General features: G+C 34.2%; 1 protein-coding gene across 1 annotated transcript in view; it reads right to left on the bottom strand.

The window, feature by feature from the left end:
- CASK (calcium/calmodulin dependent serine protein kinase) overlaps positions 1–22,168 on the bottom strand; it is a 440,529-nt gene that overhangs the window by 219,676 nt on the left and 198,685 nt on the right. Inside the window, 2 exon segments of the mRNA XM_043998513.1 lie at positions 8,896–8,968; positions 17,914–17,991. Of these exon segments, the coding sequence (XP_043854448.1) occupies positions 8,896–8,968; positions 17,914–17,991 (151 nt within the window).

Here is a 22,168-nt window from a genome sequence, read left to right as displayed (position 1 = left end):
TTCAGAAAGGCCTGCAAAGACTTATATGAACTGATGTATAGTGAAGTGAGCAGAACGAAGAGAACATTGTGCAGTTACAGCAATATTGTTTGATGAAGAACTGTGAATGACTTAACTAACAATGAGCCAAGACAATGCCAAAGGACTAATGATGATCCATCTTCAAAGAAAGAACTGATATTGACTGAACACAGATTGAAGCATGATATTTTTCACTTTCTTTCATTTTTTAATCCAAGCTTTCTTATACAAAATGACTAATATGGTAATGTTTATGTGGTTGCACATGTATAACCTGTATCTGACCGCTTGACGCCTTGGGCAGGGGAGAGGGGAGGGAGGGAAGGAGAGATGACATTTGGAACTCAAAACTTTAAATAAAAATGTTTATTATTTAAAAAAAGAAATGACAAGCAGGATGGTGTCAGAAAAATCTGGAAGACTTATATGAATTGATGCAAAGTGAAGTGAGTGGAACCAAGAGAACAATGAACACAATAACAATACTGTAAAGATGATCAACTATGAAAGATTCATCTACTCTGATCAATACAATGATCCAATATAATTCAGAAAGACTTGTGATTAAAAGGCTATCCATTTCTGAAAAGAGAAATGATGAATTCTGAGCACAAATTGAAGATAATTCTTTCACTTTATTTTTCTTACTTTTAAAATTTTTTACAACATGGATAATATGAAAATATGTTTTGTATGACTTCACATGTATGACTGATTTCATATTGCTTGCTTTTAAATGTCTGGAGGGAGAACAGAAGAGGGGGGAGAGAATTTAGAAATTTTTTAAAAATGCAAAAATAGCAAATTTATTAAAGAAAAAGAAAACCCTGGTCTCACAGAAGAAGCCCTAAATTTCTGGCATTTTATGGTAATAATAATTACCATATTTTATGGTAATAATAATTACTATATTTTCCCCCATAGTTTGCTATGATTTATAAAAAAGACAAAACAAAACAAACAAAAAACCCTCCTCAGCCTGACGTTTAAGATCCACCAAACTTGGCTCTCACTTAACTTTCAGGCCTTGTTTCATACCATTTCCTTTCATAAACTACGTTCCTCCAATGAATCTGATATACCCATCTCCTAAAGTGCAAACTACTCCACATACCTAGAACACTCTTCTTCCTCTTCTTTGATTTTCAGAGCCTCGTTAACTGATCTATTTGTTTGTGGTTTTTGAGTAATTACCATTGTGTATTGTATGCAACTTTACTATTAGATAGAAAAAGTTACCAGATTCATTTATTTATTAAGACATCTTCAGTGGTTGAAAACTATTTTACAAATTCATTAAATAATTCTTACCATTTACTCAAACTGCTTTTTGAAGTTTATAAACTCAACTGTGAAATTTTTCTGTACAAATTTCCTAGGGTTATTTGTTTAAAGTAATTATGTTACTTTTGTGTATATATGTGTTTATTTGTATGTACATATAAATATAGATTATAGTATCTTCTTCAGTTCTTTTTTTTAAAAAAAGTAATCGCTTAAACCATCTAGTCCTTTACTGGTTTGAGTTTTTGACTACTTAGATCAGTATTCACAAAGAACAAAATAACCTGTCCGATACCTAAAAATAAATGGAGGTGGGGCAGCTAGGTGGTGCACCGACCCTGGAGTCAGGAGGACCTGAGTTCAAATTCGCTCCAGACACTTAACGCTAGCTGTGTGACCCTGGGCAAGTCACTTAACCCCAACTGCCTCACCAAAAAAAAAAAAAAAAAGAAAAGAAAAGAAAAAAAAATAGGTATCTGATTCAGCTTTATGGAAATGTCAACTACAGAATAATTAATGAATTATTAGATTAGGAAGCTACATTTCAACTGGTTTCTAAGATATCTCTTTCCCCAACATTTTTTTTAAACACACACTCACTGAACCAAATAACCAAACAAGCAAACAAACAAATAAATAAATAAACAAATGGATGGATGGATGGATGGATGGATGGATGGGATGATGGATGGATGGATGGATGGATGGATGGATGGACGGATGGATGGACAGATAGATGGGATGGATGAGTAAGCAAACAGGCTAAGCCACCAGGATTTCTCTAAGCACTACTTAACCTAGGCAACTGTTCAAGTCAACTAAAACAAATTTAACAAGCAACAATGTGCTAGCTGCAGGAAAGATAAAAAGATTTACATGGTAATTCTTCTACAATTCTTTGTAGCTGGGAATATATTTTTTAAAACCAAAACCAAAACCAAAACAAAAACAAAAACAAACAAACCCCAAACCTGAAACTGCAAACTTTTTCTCACCCTATACATATGTTGGTGGCTATTATTTATTCTGTCTCAGGTCTTTCTCAATAAAATCTGGCTCACAGTCTTCCTCTTCATCCCAATTCTCACCCTTATACTTGAAGAATTCTGACCTTTCCAGCCTTATTCCATTTCATGTAACTCTAAGGCCCAAACAAAGTGGCCTTCCTTCTTATAGTTCTCCACATGAGAGATATTGTTCATTTCCCTGCCTTTTTCCTGGCCCAATGCCTGAAACGAAGTCTGTTCCACTTCTGCTTCTTGGAATCCCTTGTTTCTTTTCACACTCAGCTCAAGTTCCAAGTTTTACATGAGGCCTTTCTTGGTTCTCCCAGACATTAATGTTTCTCTCTTCTCACCACAAGTTACACTGTATGTCTTCTATGTATCTATGTATCTATGTATTTACTGTCTCTTTTAGAATAAAAGGAGCTCCTTAAGGGAAGGTACCACTTCTCTTTTTTCTATATCTCCCACCTATGTGTCAGACTAACATCTTCTTGGGCTGTCTCTTTGCATCCATTTTCTCTACTCTCCAATTCATCCCAGAGGCACCTAGGTGGTGCAGTGTTGAAAACTGCTGACCAGTAGTCAGGAGGACCCGAGTTCCAATCCAACCTCAAACCACTTACTTAGTTGTGTGATCCTGGACAAGTCACTTTAATATCTTTTTGCCGTCAGTTTTCTCATTTGTAAAATGAGGATAACAATAGCACCCACCTACCTCTCACGGTCATTGTGAGGATAAAATGGCATAATATTTGTAGAATGCTTTGCCAATGTCAAAGTGCTATATAAATGCTAGCTATTAATTGATAATCTTAAAGCTTCGGTTTGACCAGGCCAGTCCCCTGATTAAGAAGATTCAGCTGTCATTAGGGTAGAATACAAATTCTCCTCCCCCTCCCTCTTAAAGCCCTTCACAATCTGGCTCTAGTCTTTTTTTCTAGACTTATTACTCATTATTCCTCTTCCTGTGGTCTATGTTCCCACAAAACTGGGCTATTTGCTACTTTCTAAACATCATAGATTGTCTTCCATGCCTAGAATGGTCTTCCTTCTCACCTCTGCTTCTTGGAACACCTAGCTCCCACCTAGATCTTTTCTGATTGCCACAGTTATCAGGAAAAGGAGAAGTTTTGAATAGGAAAGGGGGAACTTCCTCCAGATCTCTCTATATGCATATAGATAGATATGTATATCATTTATATGCATATGGGTATCTGTAAACATATGTTTGTAATTTCTTATAAGTTACTAATTCTGACAGAAAACTTTAAATTGAATAGCTTGCCTTAAACATGCTACAAACATTTTCTTGCAATAAACGTTCCTATATTGTCATATAATAGATATGATCCTGAAAAATTCCATATAATCAAATAATTGTTTAGATGCATGGAGGAGGTGAATATATAATGGAAAACCACTATAGCTATTTTTATAAACTGTCCAACCTAAAACGAAAAATTTGGAATTCTGTACTGTTTTAAGTAAAATATATTTGTACACAATACTTTATAAGTACGTACACCATACAGATTAAGAAGTACAGAATACTTCTAAGAAAAACTTTACTTTCCCCTTCCACTCTTTCCAAAATAACGTTCAGTTAAGTTTTTCTGCCACTGGAAGTCCCATCACCACTAGCTCAACTCCTCAACTTCTCAACTCCTGCTTAGTCTGAGTCTAGACAACTAAAAACAAAAACGGATGTAACCTAGAATTTATTTAAACTTAATTACTTTATAGATTAGGGGTCCTTAATTTTGCTGTTGTATTGTAAGGAACTACTACTCTTCTCCTCATCTCAAGTCTGTCAAGTGATGAAGGCAAGAGCTACGTGATAGGGAAGTATGTATTTATTCTTCCTCTTCTTTCCCTTCTAGAAAATGCTGCCTGCAGAACAGTAAGTACATTAGTGGCGTGTTAACCTCATCAACTTCATATTAAAATGTTTGTAGAATATAAGGAGTCTGAGGTGGAGTGGGGTGGGGAGTGTTTACCAACAGTCTTATCATTTTATCCCCTTCTTTAAAGACCATGAAAATGGGAGACACCACAGATCTATAGGTTCCATCTTGTCCTCTGTAGTCTTTGAGCATTTTAATCTGGCATTTGAAGGGAAGTATTCTGTCTCTATCTCTGTCCTGCCAAATGCTATCCAGGCATCTAAGCCTGTGGTATTGCAGAAAAGGGTATAGAGGAGGAATTAAAGGTGGTTGTGATTAAAGTCTGCATGTAACCCATTTGTAAAGTCTGAGTTGATCTACCGGAGACCTAATCTAGAGGATTTTGTGGAAAAATAAATAGACACATTTTGATAATGCATCATTTACTAAAGTGATTCACATTCAAGGGATTTAATTCCAAGTAGTTTATAAATTACTTATTGATAAGACTTTATCAACTTCCAAATCAGAGCAGAAAAAATTAAAAATCTTTCTAAATATAAATATAGTTAATACAATTTGCCAGTTGTACTTTGATATTTTCTAACTCAGTAAGCAAAGCAAACAAATTGGCTAGTTAGATAAAAAAACAGTTAAAATTATAGCCATTAAAGGAATACTATCCAAAAGGCATTTTAAAAACATTTAGGGATGTTGAGGAAGGGGGAGAATAGGGGGCAATTCTAAAAATATATTATTAATCACTTTGTACATTTCTTTCTTCCTTTATTTCTTTCCTTTTGGGGGGGGGGGTGGGAGGTCAATGAGGGTTAGTAAGTGTCAAGTGTCTGAGGCTGGATTTGAACTCAGTTCCTCCTGAATCCAGGGCCAGTGTTTTATCCACTGTGCCACCTAGCTGCCCCTACTTTGTACATTTCTATGCTTTAAAGATTTTTCTAAGTATTTAATCAAGAACTCAGCTTTCCACATGAATTAAATTCAAGAACTTTATAAATGTAACAGAGACAATTTGTGATCTCTGCGAAGCATAGAACATGGACAGAAACATGGCATTTACACAAGAAACTTTTGTTAAGCATTAGGGCATATCTTTTAAAAAAGCATGAAAAACTAATGGCAACAGAAAGAGAAATACTCATAATCAAACTGAAGATGATAACAGTATTATGTGGTCTATATACGTTTCTGCTAAACTGGAGAATGGGGAATGGGGGTGGGGAGTAGAGAAGAACAGAGAGGAATAGCTAGCCATGAGCCAAACATGCACATAAAGATTAGTGAAGAAACCTATTCAGGGAAGCATACCCACAAAAAAACCAAAAAAAACCCCATTCAAATGGGAGGTTTCAGAGAAAAACTAAAACCAAAGCTGCAGAAAATTAAAAGCACCAAACCATCCCATATAGACATGACTCAAACAGAAAACCACCACATGATCTATCCTTTGCATAGAGATATTGCTGCTAACTTGTGCTATTTCAAGACTTCAAGTTTATCACTGAGACAAACCATGATAGAAAGGTTGAAAAAACTGCCTTGATTTACCCCCATAAAATTCAATATAAGACAACTGGCAGTAGTTCAGGGTGGCATGTCTATGCATCATTAATTGCCCAATACTCAGCGAAGGTAAGAGAAATTTCAGCTAAGGAGGAGAGAAAGAAGGTTAACAGGAACATCAACAATCATAAATTTTCCAATTTAATGAAATCTGTTATAATTGAGTTGTTACAATTTTTTAGACTCAATCATGATGCTTCCCAAAGTGAATGCATATGAAATACACATAATTATTATAAGTCACTCTAGGTGGCCATATAATTCTAATAATATTGGGAGGCTATTAATATTAGATAATTTAACAATGTTAGGGTTAATGAATAAAACTAGCAATTTAAACATTTTTAAGAGGAATAAAAAACTTCAATGTTAATTTCCTCTAGCAAGAGCAAAAACCCCAACAAATTCTTTAGAAACAGATAAGCACAAAATCCTGAAATGGACAGTAACTATCATAAGCAAAAAATAGAAAGTACAGCCTGTAAAAAGGGCATTTTTTCTTTGTAGGCAATGAGAAAGAGTACTTAAAACATAAATGCTTATAAAATACTTGTGGAGTTGGCACGTAAGAGGTGAATTGAAGAATGAATTAATTCCAAGCAGGTGGGGTCCCCTATTCCTGTGTGAAAGCAAGGAGTCAGGAACAGTATCCTGAGTTAAGGAAATAAATAGTAAACCAGTTTCTGCCCTATGAAGTCATAATTTTTGTAGAGGTGCCACCCAAAGCTGACAAATAGGCATACTCCTTTTGATTCCCATTCAGTACTAGTCAGAGTTAATCATATCTAACTTTTCAACATTCTATTAGGGTCCTTAATGTCTTTTTATTTTTATAAGATTAGACAGGTCTAAAAAAGACAGGTTGAGAACCCCCAAAACTTTTGTTATTATCTATAGCTCCCTGTAATTTGGCTAGTTTTTCTTTCAAGTATTTAGGTGCTGTCCAGTCCATAAATATTATATTTAGATCATTTCATTATCTATGGTGCCTTTAAACACAATCTAGTTTCCCTGTTTCTCTTTAAACTAGTATTTTTTTTTTAAATGTTCCTGCTTTATATCTTCCTGGTACTAATACTGTTGTGGTGAAGTTACTCTTTCCTCTGAGGTTCTATTTGTATTTTTTTGAAGTTACACTCTTCTTCTGGGTTTATCTCTTGGCTTTCCTCTCCATTAAACTCATAGGTTACTCCTGGAGCTCTTAGTATGAGAGACTAGACATATATTCTTTGTCTGGTTTGATTCCTTATCAACATGGCACCAAATTTTTACAACCTAAAACCTATATCTTGTCTGGCAGTAGCCTTCTGGTCTTATACTCTGACTCCAAAACCAGCATCCGTTTCACTATAACATGCTGCCTCTCTGCCTAGCAATTAGAAACATCAATGTGGATTTTCTGTGGTAAATTTTTAAACTTCAGACTGGTTTTCTCTCCCTATAGACTTCCTCCTCCAAATTAGATGCCTAATGGCACAGGAATCAAAACTAGTATTAGCTTAGGTAAATCAATAATTAAAAACCATTTATTAAATAGCTACTACATGTCAGCACTGTGCTAGGCACTTGCAATTTTAAATATAAATTCTAAAACGATTCCTACTCTCGAGGAGCTTACATTTTAATGGGATAAACAAAAGAATTAATCATAAAGTGTACATTCAGATAAATTTTTAAATGTTTTGGCTTACCTACAATAGCTTTCTTTCATTACCATAAATAATTATTTATAGAATGACAAGTATTGAGGCAAACCGTGTTGTTAGCTATTATGTATAGCACATATCAATTATTAACTATAGCAATTACAAATTCACTATTGAAAATATTGTGAACAACTGTGAAATAAGTTATATATACCAGTGTTTAAAAATGATGCATTTTATTTTCCGAATAAACTTTCAAGTTACTGAAAAATTGTAGTGAGGGTGTAAAGAAGAGGAAAAATGAAATTTTTTGTAGGTGTGCTTTTTTCTCAGGTTAATACAACTGAGCAACACTAGGTATACTGCAATTATATACTCTTTTCCTCTTCCACCATATATTACATTTTATTCTCCTTTTAAGTAGTTACAGAGCATTCTACTAGTGTTATACACTCATTACATTTTTAATGATGATATCTAATAAGACATCCCATTTTTCTACAAATTTAATTCTTAAATGAATGTTTTAAATTACTCACAGTAATGTATGTGATGTACATTTTATGGATTACTTCATTGGCCAATATAATGTTATCATATAATATAATTGCTATAATTCTTTTCAATTTTCCCAAAAGAAGTCACATCCAACTAACAATGATTAACATGAATTGAAGAGTCTTGATTATCAAAAACACTGAAGCAATGATGGCTTTTTTACTCGGAATATATGTCTATGGGAGATGCAAGAAGGAATAAGGTCAAAACTGCAAACTGCAAAGTAACTTAGAGAGGTGAGCAGAAGAATGGATAGGGGGTAGTTAATTCCTCCCCTTCCTCTCAAGGTCCTATTGCTCTTCTCAAAATTCTGAACCCAAGAAAAGAACTGAGTCTAAGGTAACAAGTTAAGCAGATCATGTAGGGGATTCCCATGTGCAGACAAAATGTGGGTAGAAAGTCATATTCTTATTTATATAGAATATACAATAATTGTACCTGTTTTTGAATGGTTTTAAATGCAATCAGTACATGTAATATAAATAAAATTAATATTATGGTGAATATTTCAAGTAATGGCAGTAAAAATGGGTAACTAAGAAAAATTTTAACTACCTATAATTATTTTTTCTAAATATCTTAGAGTATTTCTCTTGATATCTGAGGGAGTCATTCTCATTTTTTAGAGTAATAATACATTTCCAGTGATGTATACATTTTCATAAAGCTTAAAACCAAGTTAAATAAATAATTTTTTTAAAAAATGCTCACACTGAGAAAGAGAATGGCATTCCAAGTAATGTGTAGTCACACATTTTCATTTTTAAGTAAGAATGTTTAAATATTTGTTACATGTTACAAAATTTTCCTTGTGTTGCCAGTACTATAGTTATTTATTTCTCTTTACAAAATCTGAATCCTCAAACTGAAAAAGTCTGTGTCTAAGTTTTACAGTGATAGAGATAAATGACTTACCTTCACATCCCTGTGAATTATGTTATTATCATGACAGTAGCGTAGTGCTTCCAGTATCTGTCTCATGTAATGACTGTAAAAACAAAATAAATCTAAGACTGTATAAAGAACATAAAAAACCCAACTTACAATAGACACAATGTCTTAATTAATAACTCACACCTTCATATTATTTCTCTACAGACACATTTCACTGGACTAAAAAAAGATTGGTGGAAATCTAGTTTTAATAATAAAATAATAACAGTTAACCCCCGCCCCATTTTAGAAGCTATTCTGCAATGTTAAAGTAAATAAAGAACTTAATAAGCTTTCCAATCTTCAATTAACTTTAATTACATAAAAAAGTAGACTATTTAATAGACATGCTTACTGTTGGTGCACAAAATTTCAATGACACACAAAATTTCTATTTCACTGACCTTTGACTGATTTGTAATCAGCTACAGGACAAATAATATCAAGTTGTCCAGGTCCTAATTTTGACTACAGTTACAAAAAGCAATGTAGCTATATATCTTTTGGCTATAACACCCAAAGCCCAGATGATAAACATGTTACTTCATGACAACCTGACTCTTTTTGATCATCCCTTTCCACAATCCCTGATATGGCCATTATACCATTAGGAAAGTGTACACATATTTGTGAAACTTTTCTTCTCATATGGCCACATCCCTGACCTCAAATAGTACCCTGTTTTGCAATTCTCTATGAACGTCAATAAATATACAATAATGTTAACTGGGCTTGTATTTTATTACCTTAATAATTCATAAATCCTCTAATGTGTTATATCTAAATTATGTATCTCCTAATTGCCTAGTACAATGCTCAGAACCCAGTAGATGCTTAATAATTGTTTAAGAAAATATACTTTTAATGGTATTTCACAAAGAAAAAATCTTTATTAGACATGCTTTATTTTCATTGAGAAAATATGTCCTCTAATTTGTGGCCCAATATAATGGTAAGATATGACAAAAGAAATTTATAAGAGCTGTAGCCTCTAATGAGCCTCATTCCGCTACTACTTTATCTGACTAATATCTATTCTGTCTATCTCTGTAACACGTGTTTCCTTGCTACTCCTTTGCTTGTCATTCTACCTCAAAGAGAGAGATTACCTTTTTTCTTTTCCCTTTCTTTACATTTTCCTTAACTAGTATGGAATATAGATTTGAACCAAATCTCAAAATAGGTAATTAAATTAAGTTTTTTTTCCCTTCAATTTAGCCCTCAAATGATGCATTTCTATGAGTTAACAGAAATACACAGGAAAAAAAGATTTCCCAACATGCTGTATACTTTTAATCCATCTCTAGGGTTTTCTTTCCCTACTCCCAACTTCCATGAAAGTCCATGTAATTATCTGTCTGTCTTGCATATCAGAGGTTAAAAAAAAGAACAGAGAGAAAAATCATACAGTGAAAAGAATAATGGATTTGGCATCAGAGCATCTGGGTTCAAATCTTGACTCTGCCACTTAGTAGTTGAGTGGCCCTGTATACAAACCCCCTCCCCCTCAATTTATTAAGCATCAACTTGGATTAAAGCACCACGCTAGGCTATTAGGATTTACAAATATCATATAATAATATTGTAGGTTATTTACATTCATTAGAGTTACAGAACAAAATAATTATTTGAGGCACAAAGGCATGGCAACATCAATATAGAAAGCTTTATGAATATGTATATATCCTCAAGTGGTATATTGACCATATTGGGAGTAATTGGGGGCAGCTAGGTAGTACAGTAGATAAAGCACCAGCCCTGGATTCAGGAGGACCCGAGTTCAAATCTGGCCTCAGACACTTGACACTTACTAGCTGTGTGACCCTGGGCAAGTCACTTAACCCCCATCACCTCGCAAAAATAAATAAATAAATACATACTTTTTTTTAAAAAAGGGAGTAAAGGGGAAGGGATGATTAAAAAGTCAAGCTTTCATGAAGTAATATCTTTTGCCAAACCCTAGGTCTGGATCACTCACAGCAATCCATGTTCCTCAGTCCTATTCAAGTACTGCTGAATAGAACTGGAGGAACTCATGCAACTAAGGTAACAATCATTTATTAAGTGCTTACTAGCTGTCAGGAACTGTGCAAGACCTGGATATACAAATAAAGGCGAAAAATAATCCCTGCTCTTAAGGAGCTCACAGTCTAAGGAGAGAACATATAAAAACAATGTATGAACAAGATATGTACATGAGAAATTGGAGATAATCTGGGAGGGAAGGCACTAACAATACTAAGGGGGACTGGGAAAGATTTCTTATAATTCAAGGAAGAGGGGGGATTTAATGTAGGAATGACCCAGGGACATTGGAGAATGCCCTGGGACAGACAGAGGCCAGAGGCCTGAAATAGGATACCCTGAGAAGACTCAGGAGTGAGTTGTCAATAGGTAAACTAAATGAACTGTACTCTCCATACTGATCATTATCTCTTAACTGCCAAATCTTTTGGTCTTTTTTCAGTCCAATCCTTCTTGATTTCACTGATGCAGACACTGTCTCCTTTCTGTATTTTAGGACACTACTCTCTCTAGGTTCTCCTCCTCCACAGTCTGTCTAACTATTCCTTCTCAGTATCCTTTATTCAATCATGATCAATATAATAACTCCTGTGGTGTTACCTAAAGCTGAATCTAGGACTTGCTTGTTTTAACATTAGTTCCTATGAATTTAATTATCATCTCTATGCAAATAAGTCAATAGATATAGATTTCCAGCCTCAGTTTCTTTCTTGAGCTCTAGTCCCACATCACCAACTTCCTGTTGGATATTCCAAACTAGCTGTCCCCATAGACAGGGATTATGAGATAACAATATATACTAATATGCTCTAGTAGCAAGTTCCAGTAATTGGGGGAGTAAGCTGGAAATGTATACATTACTTCTTCTCAGCCCCCATATAGTTTGCTGCTGTCTCCTATTAAAGGAAGGTCAACATTTTGATCACACTAGAAACAAAAGTAATCATGATGCTTAATTTCAGCTATGTCCACATGCTTAGTTATTCAATAAAATTTTACTTGTTACTTTACTTACTTATTCAACAAAATCTTTTAGGTTCAATTTCTTCCCTTTTATCTGGTCACCTTAAGCTTTTCTCAAATGAAGAAGCTGATAAGGAATTGCCCACTTCATCTGATTTCTGCCAATATGGATTTGATTACATTATATAATAACACTTCATGCTTCACTGGAAAAGGCTAGTAATTCCCACATTTACTTTATAAAGCCAAGAGTTTAGAATTATAATGATCTATAGGCTTCACCTTTGGACCCTCCTAATACTTTAGTAGGAAATTCTAAGTGGCATATTTTGACAAAGTGTGAAGCATTGAATTTTAGTTAAAAACAAATGAAAACATCATAGATTTATAAGTATTTGAGATTAGAAATGCTTATATGAATTCACCCTCCAATTAGCAGGCTGCTTCTCTTTCATTTTAACAATCACCCATATTTGTATGCTGGTTTGTGTGTGTGTGTGTGTGTGTTTTTAGTGAGGCAATTGGGGTTAAGTGACTTGCCCAGGGTCACACAGCTAGTAAGTGTTAAGTGTCTGAGGCCAGATTTGAACTCAGGTACTCCTGACTCCAGGGTCTGTGCTCTATCCACTGTGCCACCTAGCTACCCCTTGTATGCTGTTTTAAGATGTTCAAAAGATTTTCCCTACAACAATTCTGCAAAGCAGGTATTGAAAATGTCAAACACACTTGCAGATAATGAAATGAGGCTCAGATACTTTAACTAGTTTATATAAAATTATAGAACTTGAAGGTATTAGAGCTGGGTTTCAAAACTAGTTCATGCTAAAACAGGTATAGACTTGTTTCACTGTACCTTTAGTAATCTCAATTAATTTTCTTTTCTTTTTTTTTGTGGGGCAATGAAGGTTAAGTGACTTGACCAAGGTCACCCAGCTTAAATGTCAAGTGTCCAAGGCTAGATTTAAACTCAGGTCCTCCTGAATCCAGGGTCAGGTCCTCTTGAATCCACTGCGTCACCTAGCTGCCTCTATCTCAATTCATTTTCAATTATTCTAAGACATTTTATATGAAAATGAATTCAAACAATAATTTTCACTGTCATTACATTCAAAATGAGAACTCCAAAGCCCAGAAATCTAGGTAACTCATAGAAAGTTGGTTTCAGTTGGATTGTTATATACTGATTTAAAGTTACAGTCTTCAAGAACTAGAAATCAAATAGTCAAATCAAATAGAAACAAACATCATACATTACATCATCGTAAAATTGCAACTACCTTTTGGGTAAATTATATTTTCATATCATATAGTAAAGAAACAGGATTTTTAGAAGGAGTTTACTACTAAAATAATGATAGCACACTGCTGTCTTAGGGCTACTACCCATGATAGAAATAAATTTATCTAAGTAGTCAAGAAACAGGTAAGCAAAAATGAATTAAGCTCCATTTTTAAAAGTTGGAGGAATTTCAGTGAAACCAGGAGGCAATATCAAGGCAATGTAGCTTACATAACTGCATTTTGATCATTAGCGTGTATATGTCTATATTTATGTGATTCAATAGGTTATTAATTTTAGGTTACAATCTGATGGGTCACAGGGAAGGAATAAGAACTAAAATGTCCCTCCAAGAAAAAAGTATGTCAGGATAGTTTATAAATCCCATTCAAACCCAATAAATAACCTTTATTATGAAGAAATTGACATAGTATAAGGCCAAAACACAGACACAGAGTAATGACAAAGAAAATACTTCCCAGTGCTGACTTGACTAGTAGAGCAAACAGATAAGATGGCAACCTGTGTGTGGCTGCATTTCAGAGACATAACGCATGCCTCTCCTCGTGTTTTCAAAGATAATTTCTCAAAAGCCACCTTCAGAAATGCTATTCTAGAAGACTGTAAAATTCCCTAGATCAAGGTGGTGACAAAAATAAGAGTTCCTTTTAGACTGTTTCCTTTTGGCACCCTTAGTTTGAGAAAAGTAAACCTTTCCCTTGGTGACTCTCCTAACTCTCCAAATTCCTTAACTGAAGTGGAGTGAAGATCCCCACATACAGCTCACTTTCATGGCAAAGAATCAATGAGTTCCTTTTGGTTCACTTCATCTCACAGATACATTGTGGTTGTTTCCCCATCCCCTGTGGACTACAGAAGATTAATCATGATTCATCAGTCTAAGAGAAGAGAACAATCAAGAACAGTGTACTAACAGCCAAATACACTTATTATTTGTTTTGTTGCTTTTCCAGATATCTAGATGGTCATATGATATAATTAGTGAGTCAGAAGGAGAAAGACAAACATCAAAATGCTTTTGTTTTAATACAAGTGTTATATCTCATTAGAATGCTAGTGTGAAATTAATTGAACAGTGTTTGCACAGAATTATGGACGCTTACCATTTCAAGGGCCCTTTCAGAGTCACCTAGTCCAATCTTATACTCAATACAAGAATCTCTTCTACACTGCCTGACAACTTTGTGCAAATATAAGGGACTCAACAATCTGCAATGCAACACAATCTATTTAATCTAATGTTACAAAGTTCTTAGGAACTAAATTTTACCTTTGAAAATTCCACATATTAGTCATAATTCTCCTTGTTCTACAAAATTCTATTCACAGTCACTGTATTCTTTATTTTCAATTATCATGTTCTTCCTTAGTGAATAGCTAATAGAAGTGATTTTCAAATCATTTATTTTTTATATGAAAAGTATATTAGTAACTGTTTCCTAAAATTCGGTTAAGGAGGAGAAATCTTAATATTTTAACAGCAACCCATTATGTAAAGTTTCTAATCCTACACTCCTTGTTAAAGATGGGTGTCTAAGACAAGAAAAAGTAAAGAATGCTAGCAAGTACATAGCAAGAGTGGCAAGTTAAGATTACAGTGGTAATTTAAACTCTTACACTAAACATATATATATCTTAAGAGTGGGACATTATAACTGAAAAGCTACATTGTGTAGTAGAAAGAACACTAGATTTGGAGTTAGAGGCCTTGGGTTTTATTGAGTGCCTAATTTTTGACTTACTAGCCGCTGTGTGACATTAAAGAAGTAATTTAACCTCTCAGCCTCAGATTTCTCATAGGAGGGTTGTTCTATGGAAAAGGCTTTATAAATTTCAAGGGACCACAAATACATTTCACAAAGTAAGTATTTAAGAGTCTTTAGAATCTAAATGAATATGAACACTGTGCTTCTATTAAAAAAAAGTCACATACTGTTTACCTAGAATGTCATTACTTTGTGGTTACATTTTAAAGGTCATGTTTCCTATAATATCAGGTTAATTCTCTGATGTTCAACATACAGTGGGTAGCTTTAAATTTTATCTATAAAAACAGTATTGATTTTTTTTCTTAAAAGGATTCATTATAATTTTACTGTATTAACTGAAAAGCAATTTGGAATTATGCCAAAAACTTACAAAACTGAACATATTATTTGATCCAGTGATACTATTACTAAGACTATATCCCAAAGAGATCAAAGAAAGAGGAAGAGAATTCACTGAACACAAATTTTAAAGCAGTTCTTTTTGTGATGGCAAAGAATTGGAAACTGGGAGAAGCGGAGAGGGGAATTGTTGGGGGAATGGCTAAACAAAGTATGTGAAATAGAAAACTGTTATGTTGTAAAAAATTATGGGAATGGACAGTTTCAGTGAAACCTAGGAAGACATGTATGAAGTTATAGAAAGTGAACAGAACGAGGAGAACAATTTTTACAAAAAACATTTAACTAAAAAAACTTTAAGAACTTTGATCAATCCAATAATCAACCATGATTTCAAGGCATGAAGAATACTATCTACCTCCTGATAGACAGTTGGTATACTAATTATGAAGAATGAAACACATTTTTGGACATGGCTAATATGGAATTTTGTTTTAATTAAGTTGATTTGTTACAAGGGTTTTGTTGTTCTTTTTAGTGGGGGTGGGACAGGGTGGTAGAAGGGAGGTAGCTGGGAGGAAATGAAAATAAATGCCTAATTGAAAAAATAAAATTCAATATAAAAATTTAAGCATCCAAGGAAAAGAAAAGTGAAGTGATGAAAGTATAAACAAGTAGACAAATGTGACAGATGTCTGCTGAAGTTCTAAGTCAGTTATGATAATTATTGCCTTTTTAAAGTAATATATTTTAAACAATAGAGCACTCTACTCAACATAGAAACCAAGACGTTTAGCTTCTTATCTTCAGTGGATGCTGTATCATATGGGAAAACTAATGGTCCATAATAGCCAAGCATTTTGTATAAAGTTTTTCAAAAAGTTAATGATTCTACTATGATTTTCAGTCCATCAGCAAGCATTAAGTGCATACCCTAGTAATACATTAAAGCAGCTGTCAAAAAAATAAGCATAGGACAGCTAGATGGCGCAGTGGATAGAGCACCAGCCCTGGAGTCAGGAGGACCTGAGTTCGGATCTGGCCTCAGACACTTAACACTTACTAGCTGTGTGACCCTAGGCAAGTCACTTAACCCCAATTGCCTCACCAAAAAAAAAAAAAAAAAAGAAAGAAAAGAAAAGAAATAACAAAAAAATAAGCATATGTTTTCATCTGTGTTATAGTGTTTTTACTTCATATAGCAAGTATAATAACTATTAGCCCTTGCAGCCTTATTTATCTTCTACCAGTAGAGAGTTGACTCAGAAGGAAATTGAAGGTAACAGATTAGGTTAAAAATTTAAATCAAGTCACTTAATCACTGTAAGCTTAAATTTCCTCATGCTAAATAAAGGAGATAACTAAATGATCTCTTAAAAACTCTTTCAAATCTAATATTCTATAACCTTATTCCATAACTATGAACAGAATAGTACTAAGGAGAGTGGAAAGTATGTATAGTTAAAAAAGGAAAAAAGCTATAAATAATTTAAAGTCACTGCTTTTCAAAGTGTTTTCTGATAATGGTTTAATATTTAAAAAAAATTTTTTTTTTTTAGTGAGGCAATTGGGGTTAAGTGACTTGCCCAGGGTCACACAGCTAGTAAGTGTTAAGTGTCTGAGGCCAGATTTGAACTCAGGTACTCCTGACTCCAGGGCCGGTGCTCTATCCACTGCGCCACCTAGCTGGCCCAATATTAAAAATTTTTAATAGCTAAGTAGGGACAGCCCCATACAATAATGCAGATTTTCCTCTGTCAACTGTTAGCATGTGGATGAGTTAAACTACACTGTAAATGATTGTGGTATGAGCAAAGAGTAGCTGTAGGACATTTAAGAAGGAGAAAGGGCAGTTACTTATCAGAGGATGGTTGGGAGAAGGGGAAAAGGAGAGAGCAGCTCTTGTCCTTACAGATTATTTGCCTGTACTGTATTCTGAACAAGTCTTACCTTTTTGGGGGGTTGTTTTTTAGTTTGATCTATTAGATCATTATAACAAATGAGATAACAAATATAAAGTGTTTTGTAAACCTTAAAGCACTACAAAAATGCTAGCTATTGTTGTAAACCCTGAATTTCCTAGAACTCAAGTTTTCACTAGGCTAGAGACTATATGTGTCTATTACGAATAAATTCAATATTTCCTCTAAATATTAATTGGTTCTATTTTTTTGTCTACTCTCTCTTTTCTTATGGTTTTCTTTGGATTCAGTGGGCAGGTAATAATTTGACAACACTGAAATACAAGATAAGGACCTAGTAAGGCATACCTTCAGTTAAAAAAAAGCTAATCCTATAAGGACCATGGGGCACTAAAATCTCTCCTTGTTTGAAAGTATCAATAAAAAGAAGACCCTAGATACTAATGTGAAAATACAATCTCAAAAAAAAAAAAACCTGAACTCATAAATTATATTCAAATATACACAGAAAGCTAATTTTCAGTTGTACTGATATAATATTCATGCATGCCATGAATGTAGCACAAAAGTAGTAACATTTCTATTGTACATTTTAACACCAGGCTCTCTAAAATAATTTCTATGCCATTTGCTTCTTTAATACCTTCCCCCCAGTCCCTCAGCATTCGTTTAAATTACATACCTGGCTACAGCTTCACTGTATACAAAACCAGCATCTGCTCGTTTTACAATTTCAAAACACAGATCAGCTCCATCCATACTATGAAAGAGAAATATTAAAAATGAGTTAAGAAAGAGTAAAATACCTTCAAATTCAAGTCAACTCTGAAAGTGAACTAACCTGGATATTTATTAGATTTGTATAATTGGATATTTATAACTTCTTTTACTTGAATAAATGCATTAATTCAAAATTATTAGTAACTTTGTAAAGAATACTTATGCTGCTATTACTGCTGAAAATTTGCAGGGAAGAGAAAATAAGAACTGATGAACAGGGAGAGAATAGAGCCAGAAGAACAAATCACCTATTTTTTTGGTAATTGTGGTTTTGGACTGTGGTAAAATGATCAGAGAAAGACTGCAGGGATTGTTCTAAAGTTAATTTCCCACTTTTTTCATCCTAATCATAAAATGATAACTGTTTCATACAACCATGGATTTAAAAACATTATGTACATCACAACTAAAGGCAAAACTTCCTTAAAGTTTCTCAATATATTATTATACTGATCAGGATTCACTGACGTCTCAATAAATACAAGATTTGTAGGCCTACCAGAAGTAAAAAGATCTCCTAAATATTTTTGATGAGGCAGTTAGATGGCTCAGTGGATAGAATGTTAGGCCCGGAGTCAGGAAGACTTGAGCTCAAATCTGGCCTTAGCTAGTTACTACATGTATGACCCTGAGCAAGTCACTTAATGCTGTTTGCCTCAGTTTCCTCCTTTGTAAAATGAGCTGGAGAAGGAAATGGCAAACCACTTTAGTTTCTCTGCCAAGAAAACCCAATGGACAGTATGGTCCACAGGGTCATGAAAGAGTTGGATACAACTGAACAACAACAAACACTTTTGGGCTGGATGTCCTACACCCTATTGAAGAAGCCAAGATTTAGTGGCAAATGTATAGTTCTGACCACAGTTTTGGCACAGCCTTAAATGAAAAAGTTTCATCAGGAAAGTATTTTTCCCCTAATCTCAGCACTCCAATCTTAGTATTGTATTTGTTCATGATAAGCATTTTTTCCTTTATATTAATAGTAGTTGTTTGTTCACTGGTCATTCCCATGATGAGTATTCTGTTTTTCTTCACAGCAATAGCTAGCAGGTTAAAAAAAACCAACCTGATGTTTTAACTATTCTTTCAGTTTCAAGAAGCTTATGCCACATTTTTAGAAGAAACAACTCAATCAGATGCTAAGACCCTTTGAAGGTCTTTGCCTGTTTCATAAGGATTAGACTGTTTAGCAACAATAGTGTGCCAATTCTTGGCATTTTTTCATTTTGACAACACTAATATTTGTGTTGATTGTGTTTCACTGTGGGCTTAAATGATCCTTGAAATGCCTGACTACCCCCAGAACAACAGTTCTGGCAATATCTCTAATATTTACTTAAAACAAACTCTTTAAAATGTATGATTTTTGCAAGTTTTCTTAAAGTAAAAGCCATTCTTAAAAACACAACCAAAAGAAGCAATAAAATACATTACTCAACTTACAGAAAATGAACTAATGATGAAGAAACCAACTAAATATGATTTCATTGTTTAAAGCAAGAGGTTCTGAACCTTTTTCAGTAGAAGGAAATAAACATGACCATAGCTATCACAAAATGAAACCATATCAAATTATTGCTAATGCCAAGTAATTTGCACATCACCATAAATTCTGGTGATAAAAAACAAAAAGTGAAAACCATCCCTGTCCTCAATGAATTTACATTGTTTTTTTTTTTAAATAAAATTTGATTTTATATCTTTTGTTCGTCTTGCTTTCTGTTCATATCCTTTGACCAGTTATCAATTGGGGAATAGCTTTTCGTCTTACATATGTCTGTTATGTAAAGACATAACAGTCTTAACAGAGATATTGGATACAAAGACATTCCACAGTTGAACATTTCTCTTCTTAAAGACATTCCACAGTTGAATATTTCTCTTCTTATCCTATACACATTGATTTTGTTCATGTAAAGACCTTTCAATGTCATGTCATAACACAAGTTATCTAGTTTGCATTTTATAATTGTCTCTAACATTTATTTAAGAATCCCCTTCCTACTCAAAGCTGAAAAAGGAAAATGATCTGTTTCTTTTGTAATTTTTTTAACTGCATGATATTTAAGGTTCAGGCCACTTATATATTTTAAATTTAATGTAGAACATGGTATGAGATGTTGGTCTAAATATAATTCTTAACAGATTGTTTCTCAGTTTTCCCACTAGTTCTTATCAAATAGGGAACTCTTTGGTCAGTTAATAAGTAAGTATTAAGAATTTACTCTATGGCAAGCACTGTGCTAAGCACTGGGGATACAAATAAAGACCAAAAACAGCCTCTGCCCTCAAGAAGCTCATTCTAGTAGGGGAGACTATGTAAATAAATGTGTGAGCAGGTGGTTGAAGGGGAAGTGGGGGGGGGCTCATGGGATTCCAAATTTGATGATCTTTCATCTGTACCATATTATCATCAATCAGATGTTAAAATAGAGAATGATGGCACACAATAGGATGGAAAGAATAACTATAATAGCTGAAGGCAATGAAGAAGGTGGCAGTACTTCTGGAAGACTGGTCAATGATGGAGATGAGAAGGAAGGAAATGGTAAAAACAGAGGAGACATTCTAATAAAGAATACAACATGTAAATAAATATCTACATAAAGAACATACAGATTATATGGAAAATAATATAGAGTAGAAGGAGCTACCAGCTATGAAGTGCTGGAGATGGGATTTAAACGTAGGCTTGATCTGGGCTTTCATCGATACCATGCTTTCTGAATCCAAGATGTTAAATTCATTAAAAATGATGACAGGCAATGGAATGGAAAGGACAACTATACACCAGCAGCTGAAGTCACTGATGAAGGTGGCAGAGCTTCTGGGAGACTGATAGTTGGTAGAGACCAGAATGATGGTGATAATGGCATAAATGGAGAGCTTAGGCATTAAAAGAGGAAAACTGGTTAAGAGATGGTGGTAGAAAGGTGGTCTAGAAGTTAACAGTAGGCAACAAGAAGTATGCAAACCTCTCTTCCTTGAACTGGGGGCAGGTGAAAAAAGAATCTCTACTGGGACTATTTCATTGGAAATATTCTGAATACAAAAGATAGAATGGAAAGGAAACTGGAAGCAAGTAAAGTAGACTGGATTCTAGTCTTAGGCTGGCAATAACTTACTAAATATTAGGGTATATTGCACAAGCTATTCTCTTTCTTGTACTACATGTCTATTGATTAAGTCTTTCAGATTTTTCTAATTTTTCATTCACAGTAGGGATACAGGTTTTATATCATCTGCCTGTTAATCTGAAGGAAAAAAATGCAATTCATTTTATAAAAATGAGGTATCATAGGAAAGCTAGCAATAAAGTAGATAAAAAGTCTTCATTTTCCCATTGATTCTATTAAAAAGTAAGAAATATTCTCAAAAAGGAACTATCTAATAGATGGGGAAACTTTTTGAGAAGTGAGTTTAGAATAAGGAAAATAAAGCAATTTAGCTTCTGAAAGGAAATAGTACATCAGCCACCAAACTTCACCCAGCCCTAATTCCTTCTGGCTCTTTTCAGTCTCTCTCTGAGAGGATTTACAGGGACCAAGGGCGTGAAGGGAAAAGGAATGAGGAAAGCAATTTTCATCACAGTTCTGCTAAGTGGTTTTCCTGGAATGATTTTAAGGTATTCTAGGCTGTGCTAATTCTGGTTGGTTGAGTGATTCAGGCACAGGTTTAAAACCAATGAGATGCTTGGGGACCACAAATAAATGAAGAATGAATGAGTAAATACTTACTATGTACAAAGCACATAGAAAAATAAAAATCTCTGCTTCCATAGAGCTCACATCCTTTTGGGTAAGATAACACATATGAAAGGTTTCAATTTCAAGTCAAATGGAAAATTCTCATGGAACTTAGGGTCCAGAAGCAAAGCAAATAGCAATTCTGGTTCTTTAATGTCATTTTCACAGATTAAATCATATTAGCTTTTGATGTTGAACCACTTGACAGTGCCAAGGACTTTGGTGACAAGAACTTTCTTTCTGGGTCTTAAGAAATTGTGGCTGTAGCACCTGCAGGAGCAGCTGTCAGAGTGTATCTGCACAGGGGTTGTTTCTCAGGATGATGCTGCTTGGGCTGGAAGCAGGATAGGTGGTTTGGGAAATGTTGTCATTCCCAGGGGTCCTGACTGTTGGTGGCAGTTGGTCAGCAGT

Source organism: Dromiciops gliroides, chromosome 3 (assembly GCF_019393635.1).
Source record: "Dromiciops gliroides isolate mDroGli1 chromosome 3, mDroGli1.pri, whole genome shotgun sequence".
NCBI lineage: Eukaryota > Metazoa > Chordata > Mammalia > Microbiotheria > Microbiotheriidae > Dromiciops > Dromiciops gliroides.
Note: the sequence above shows the minus strand (reverse complement) of the source record. Positions and strands in the feature narration are given on the sequence as shown.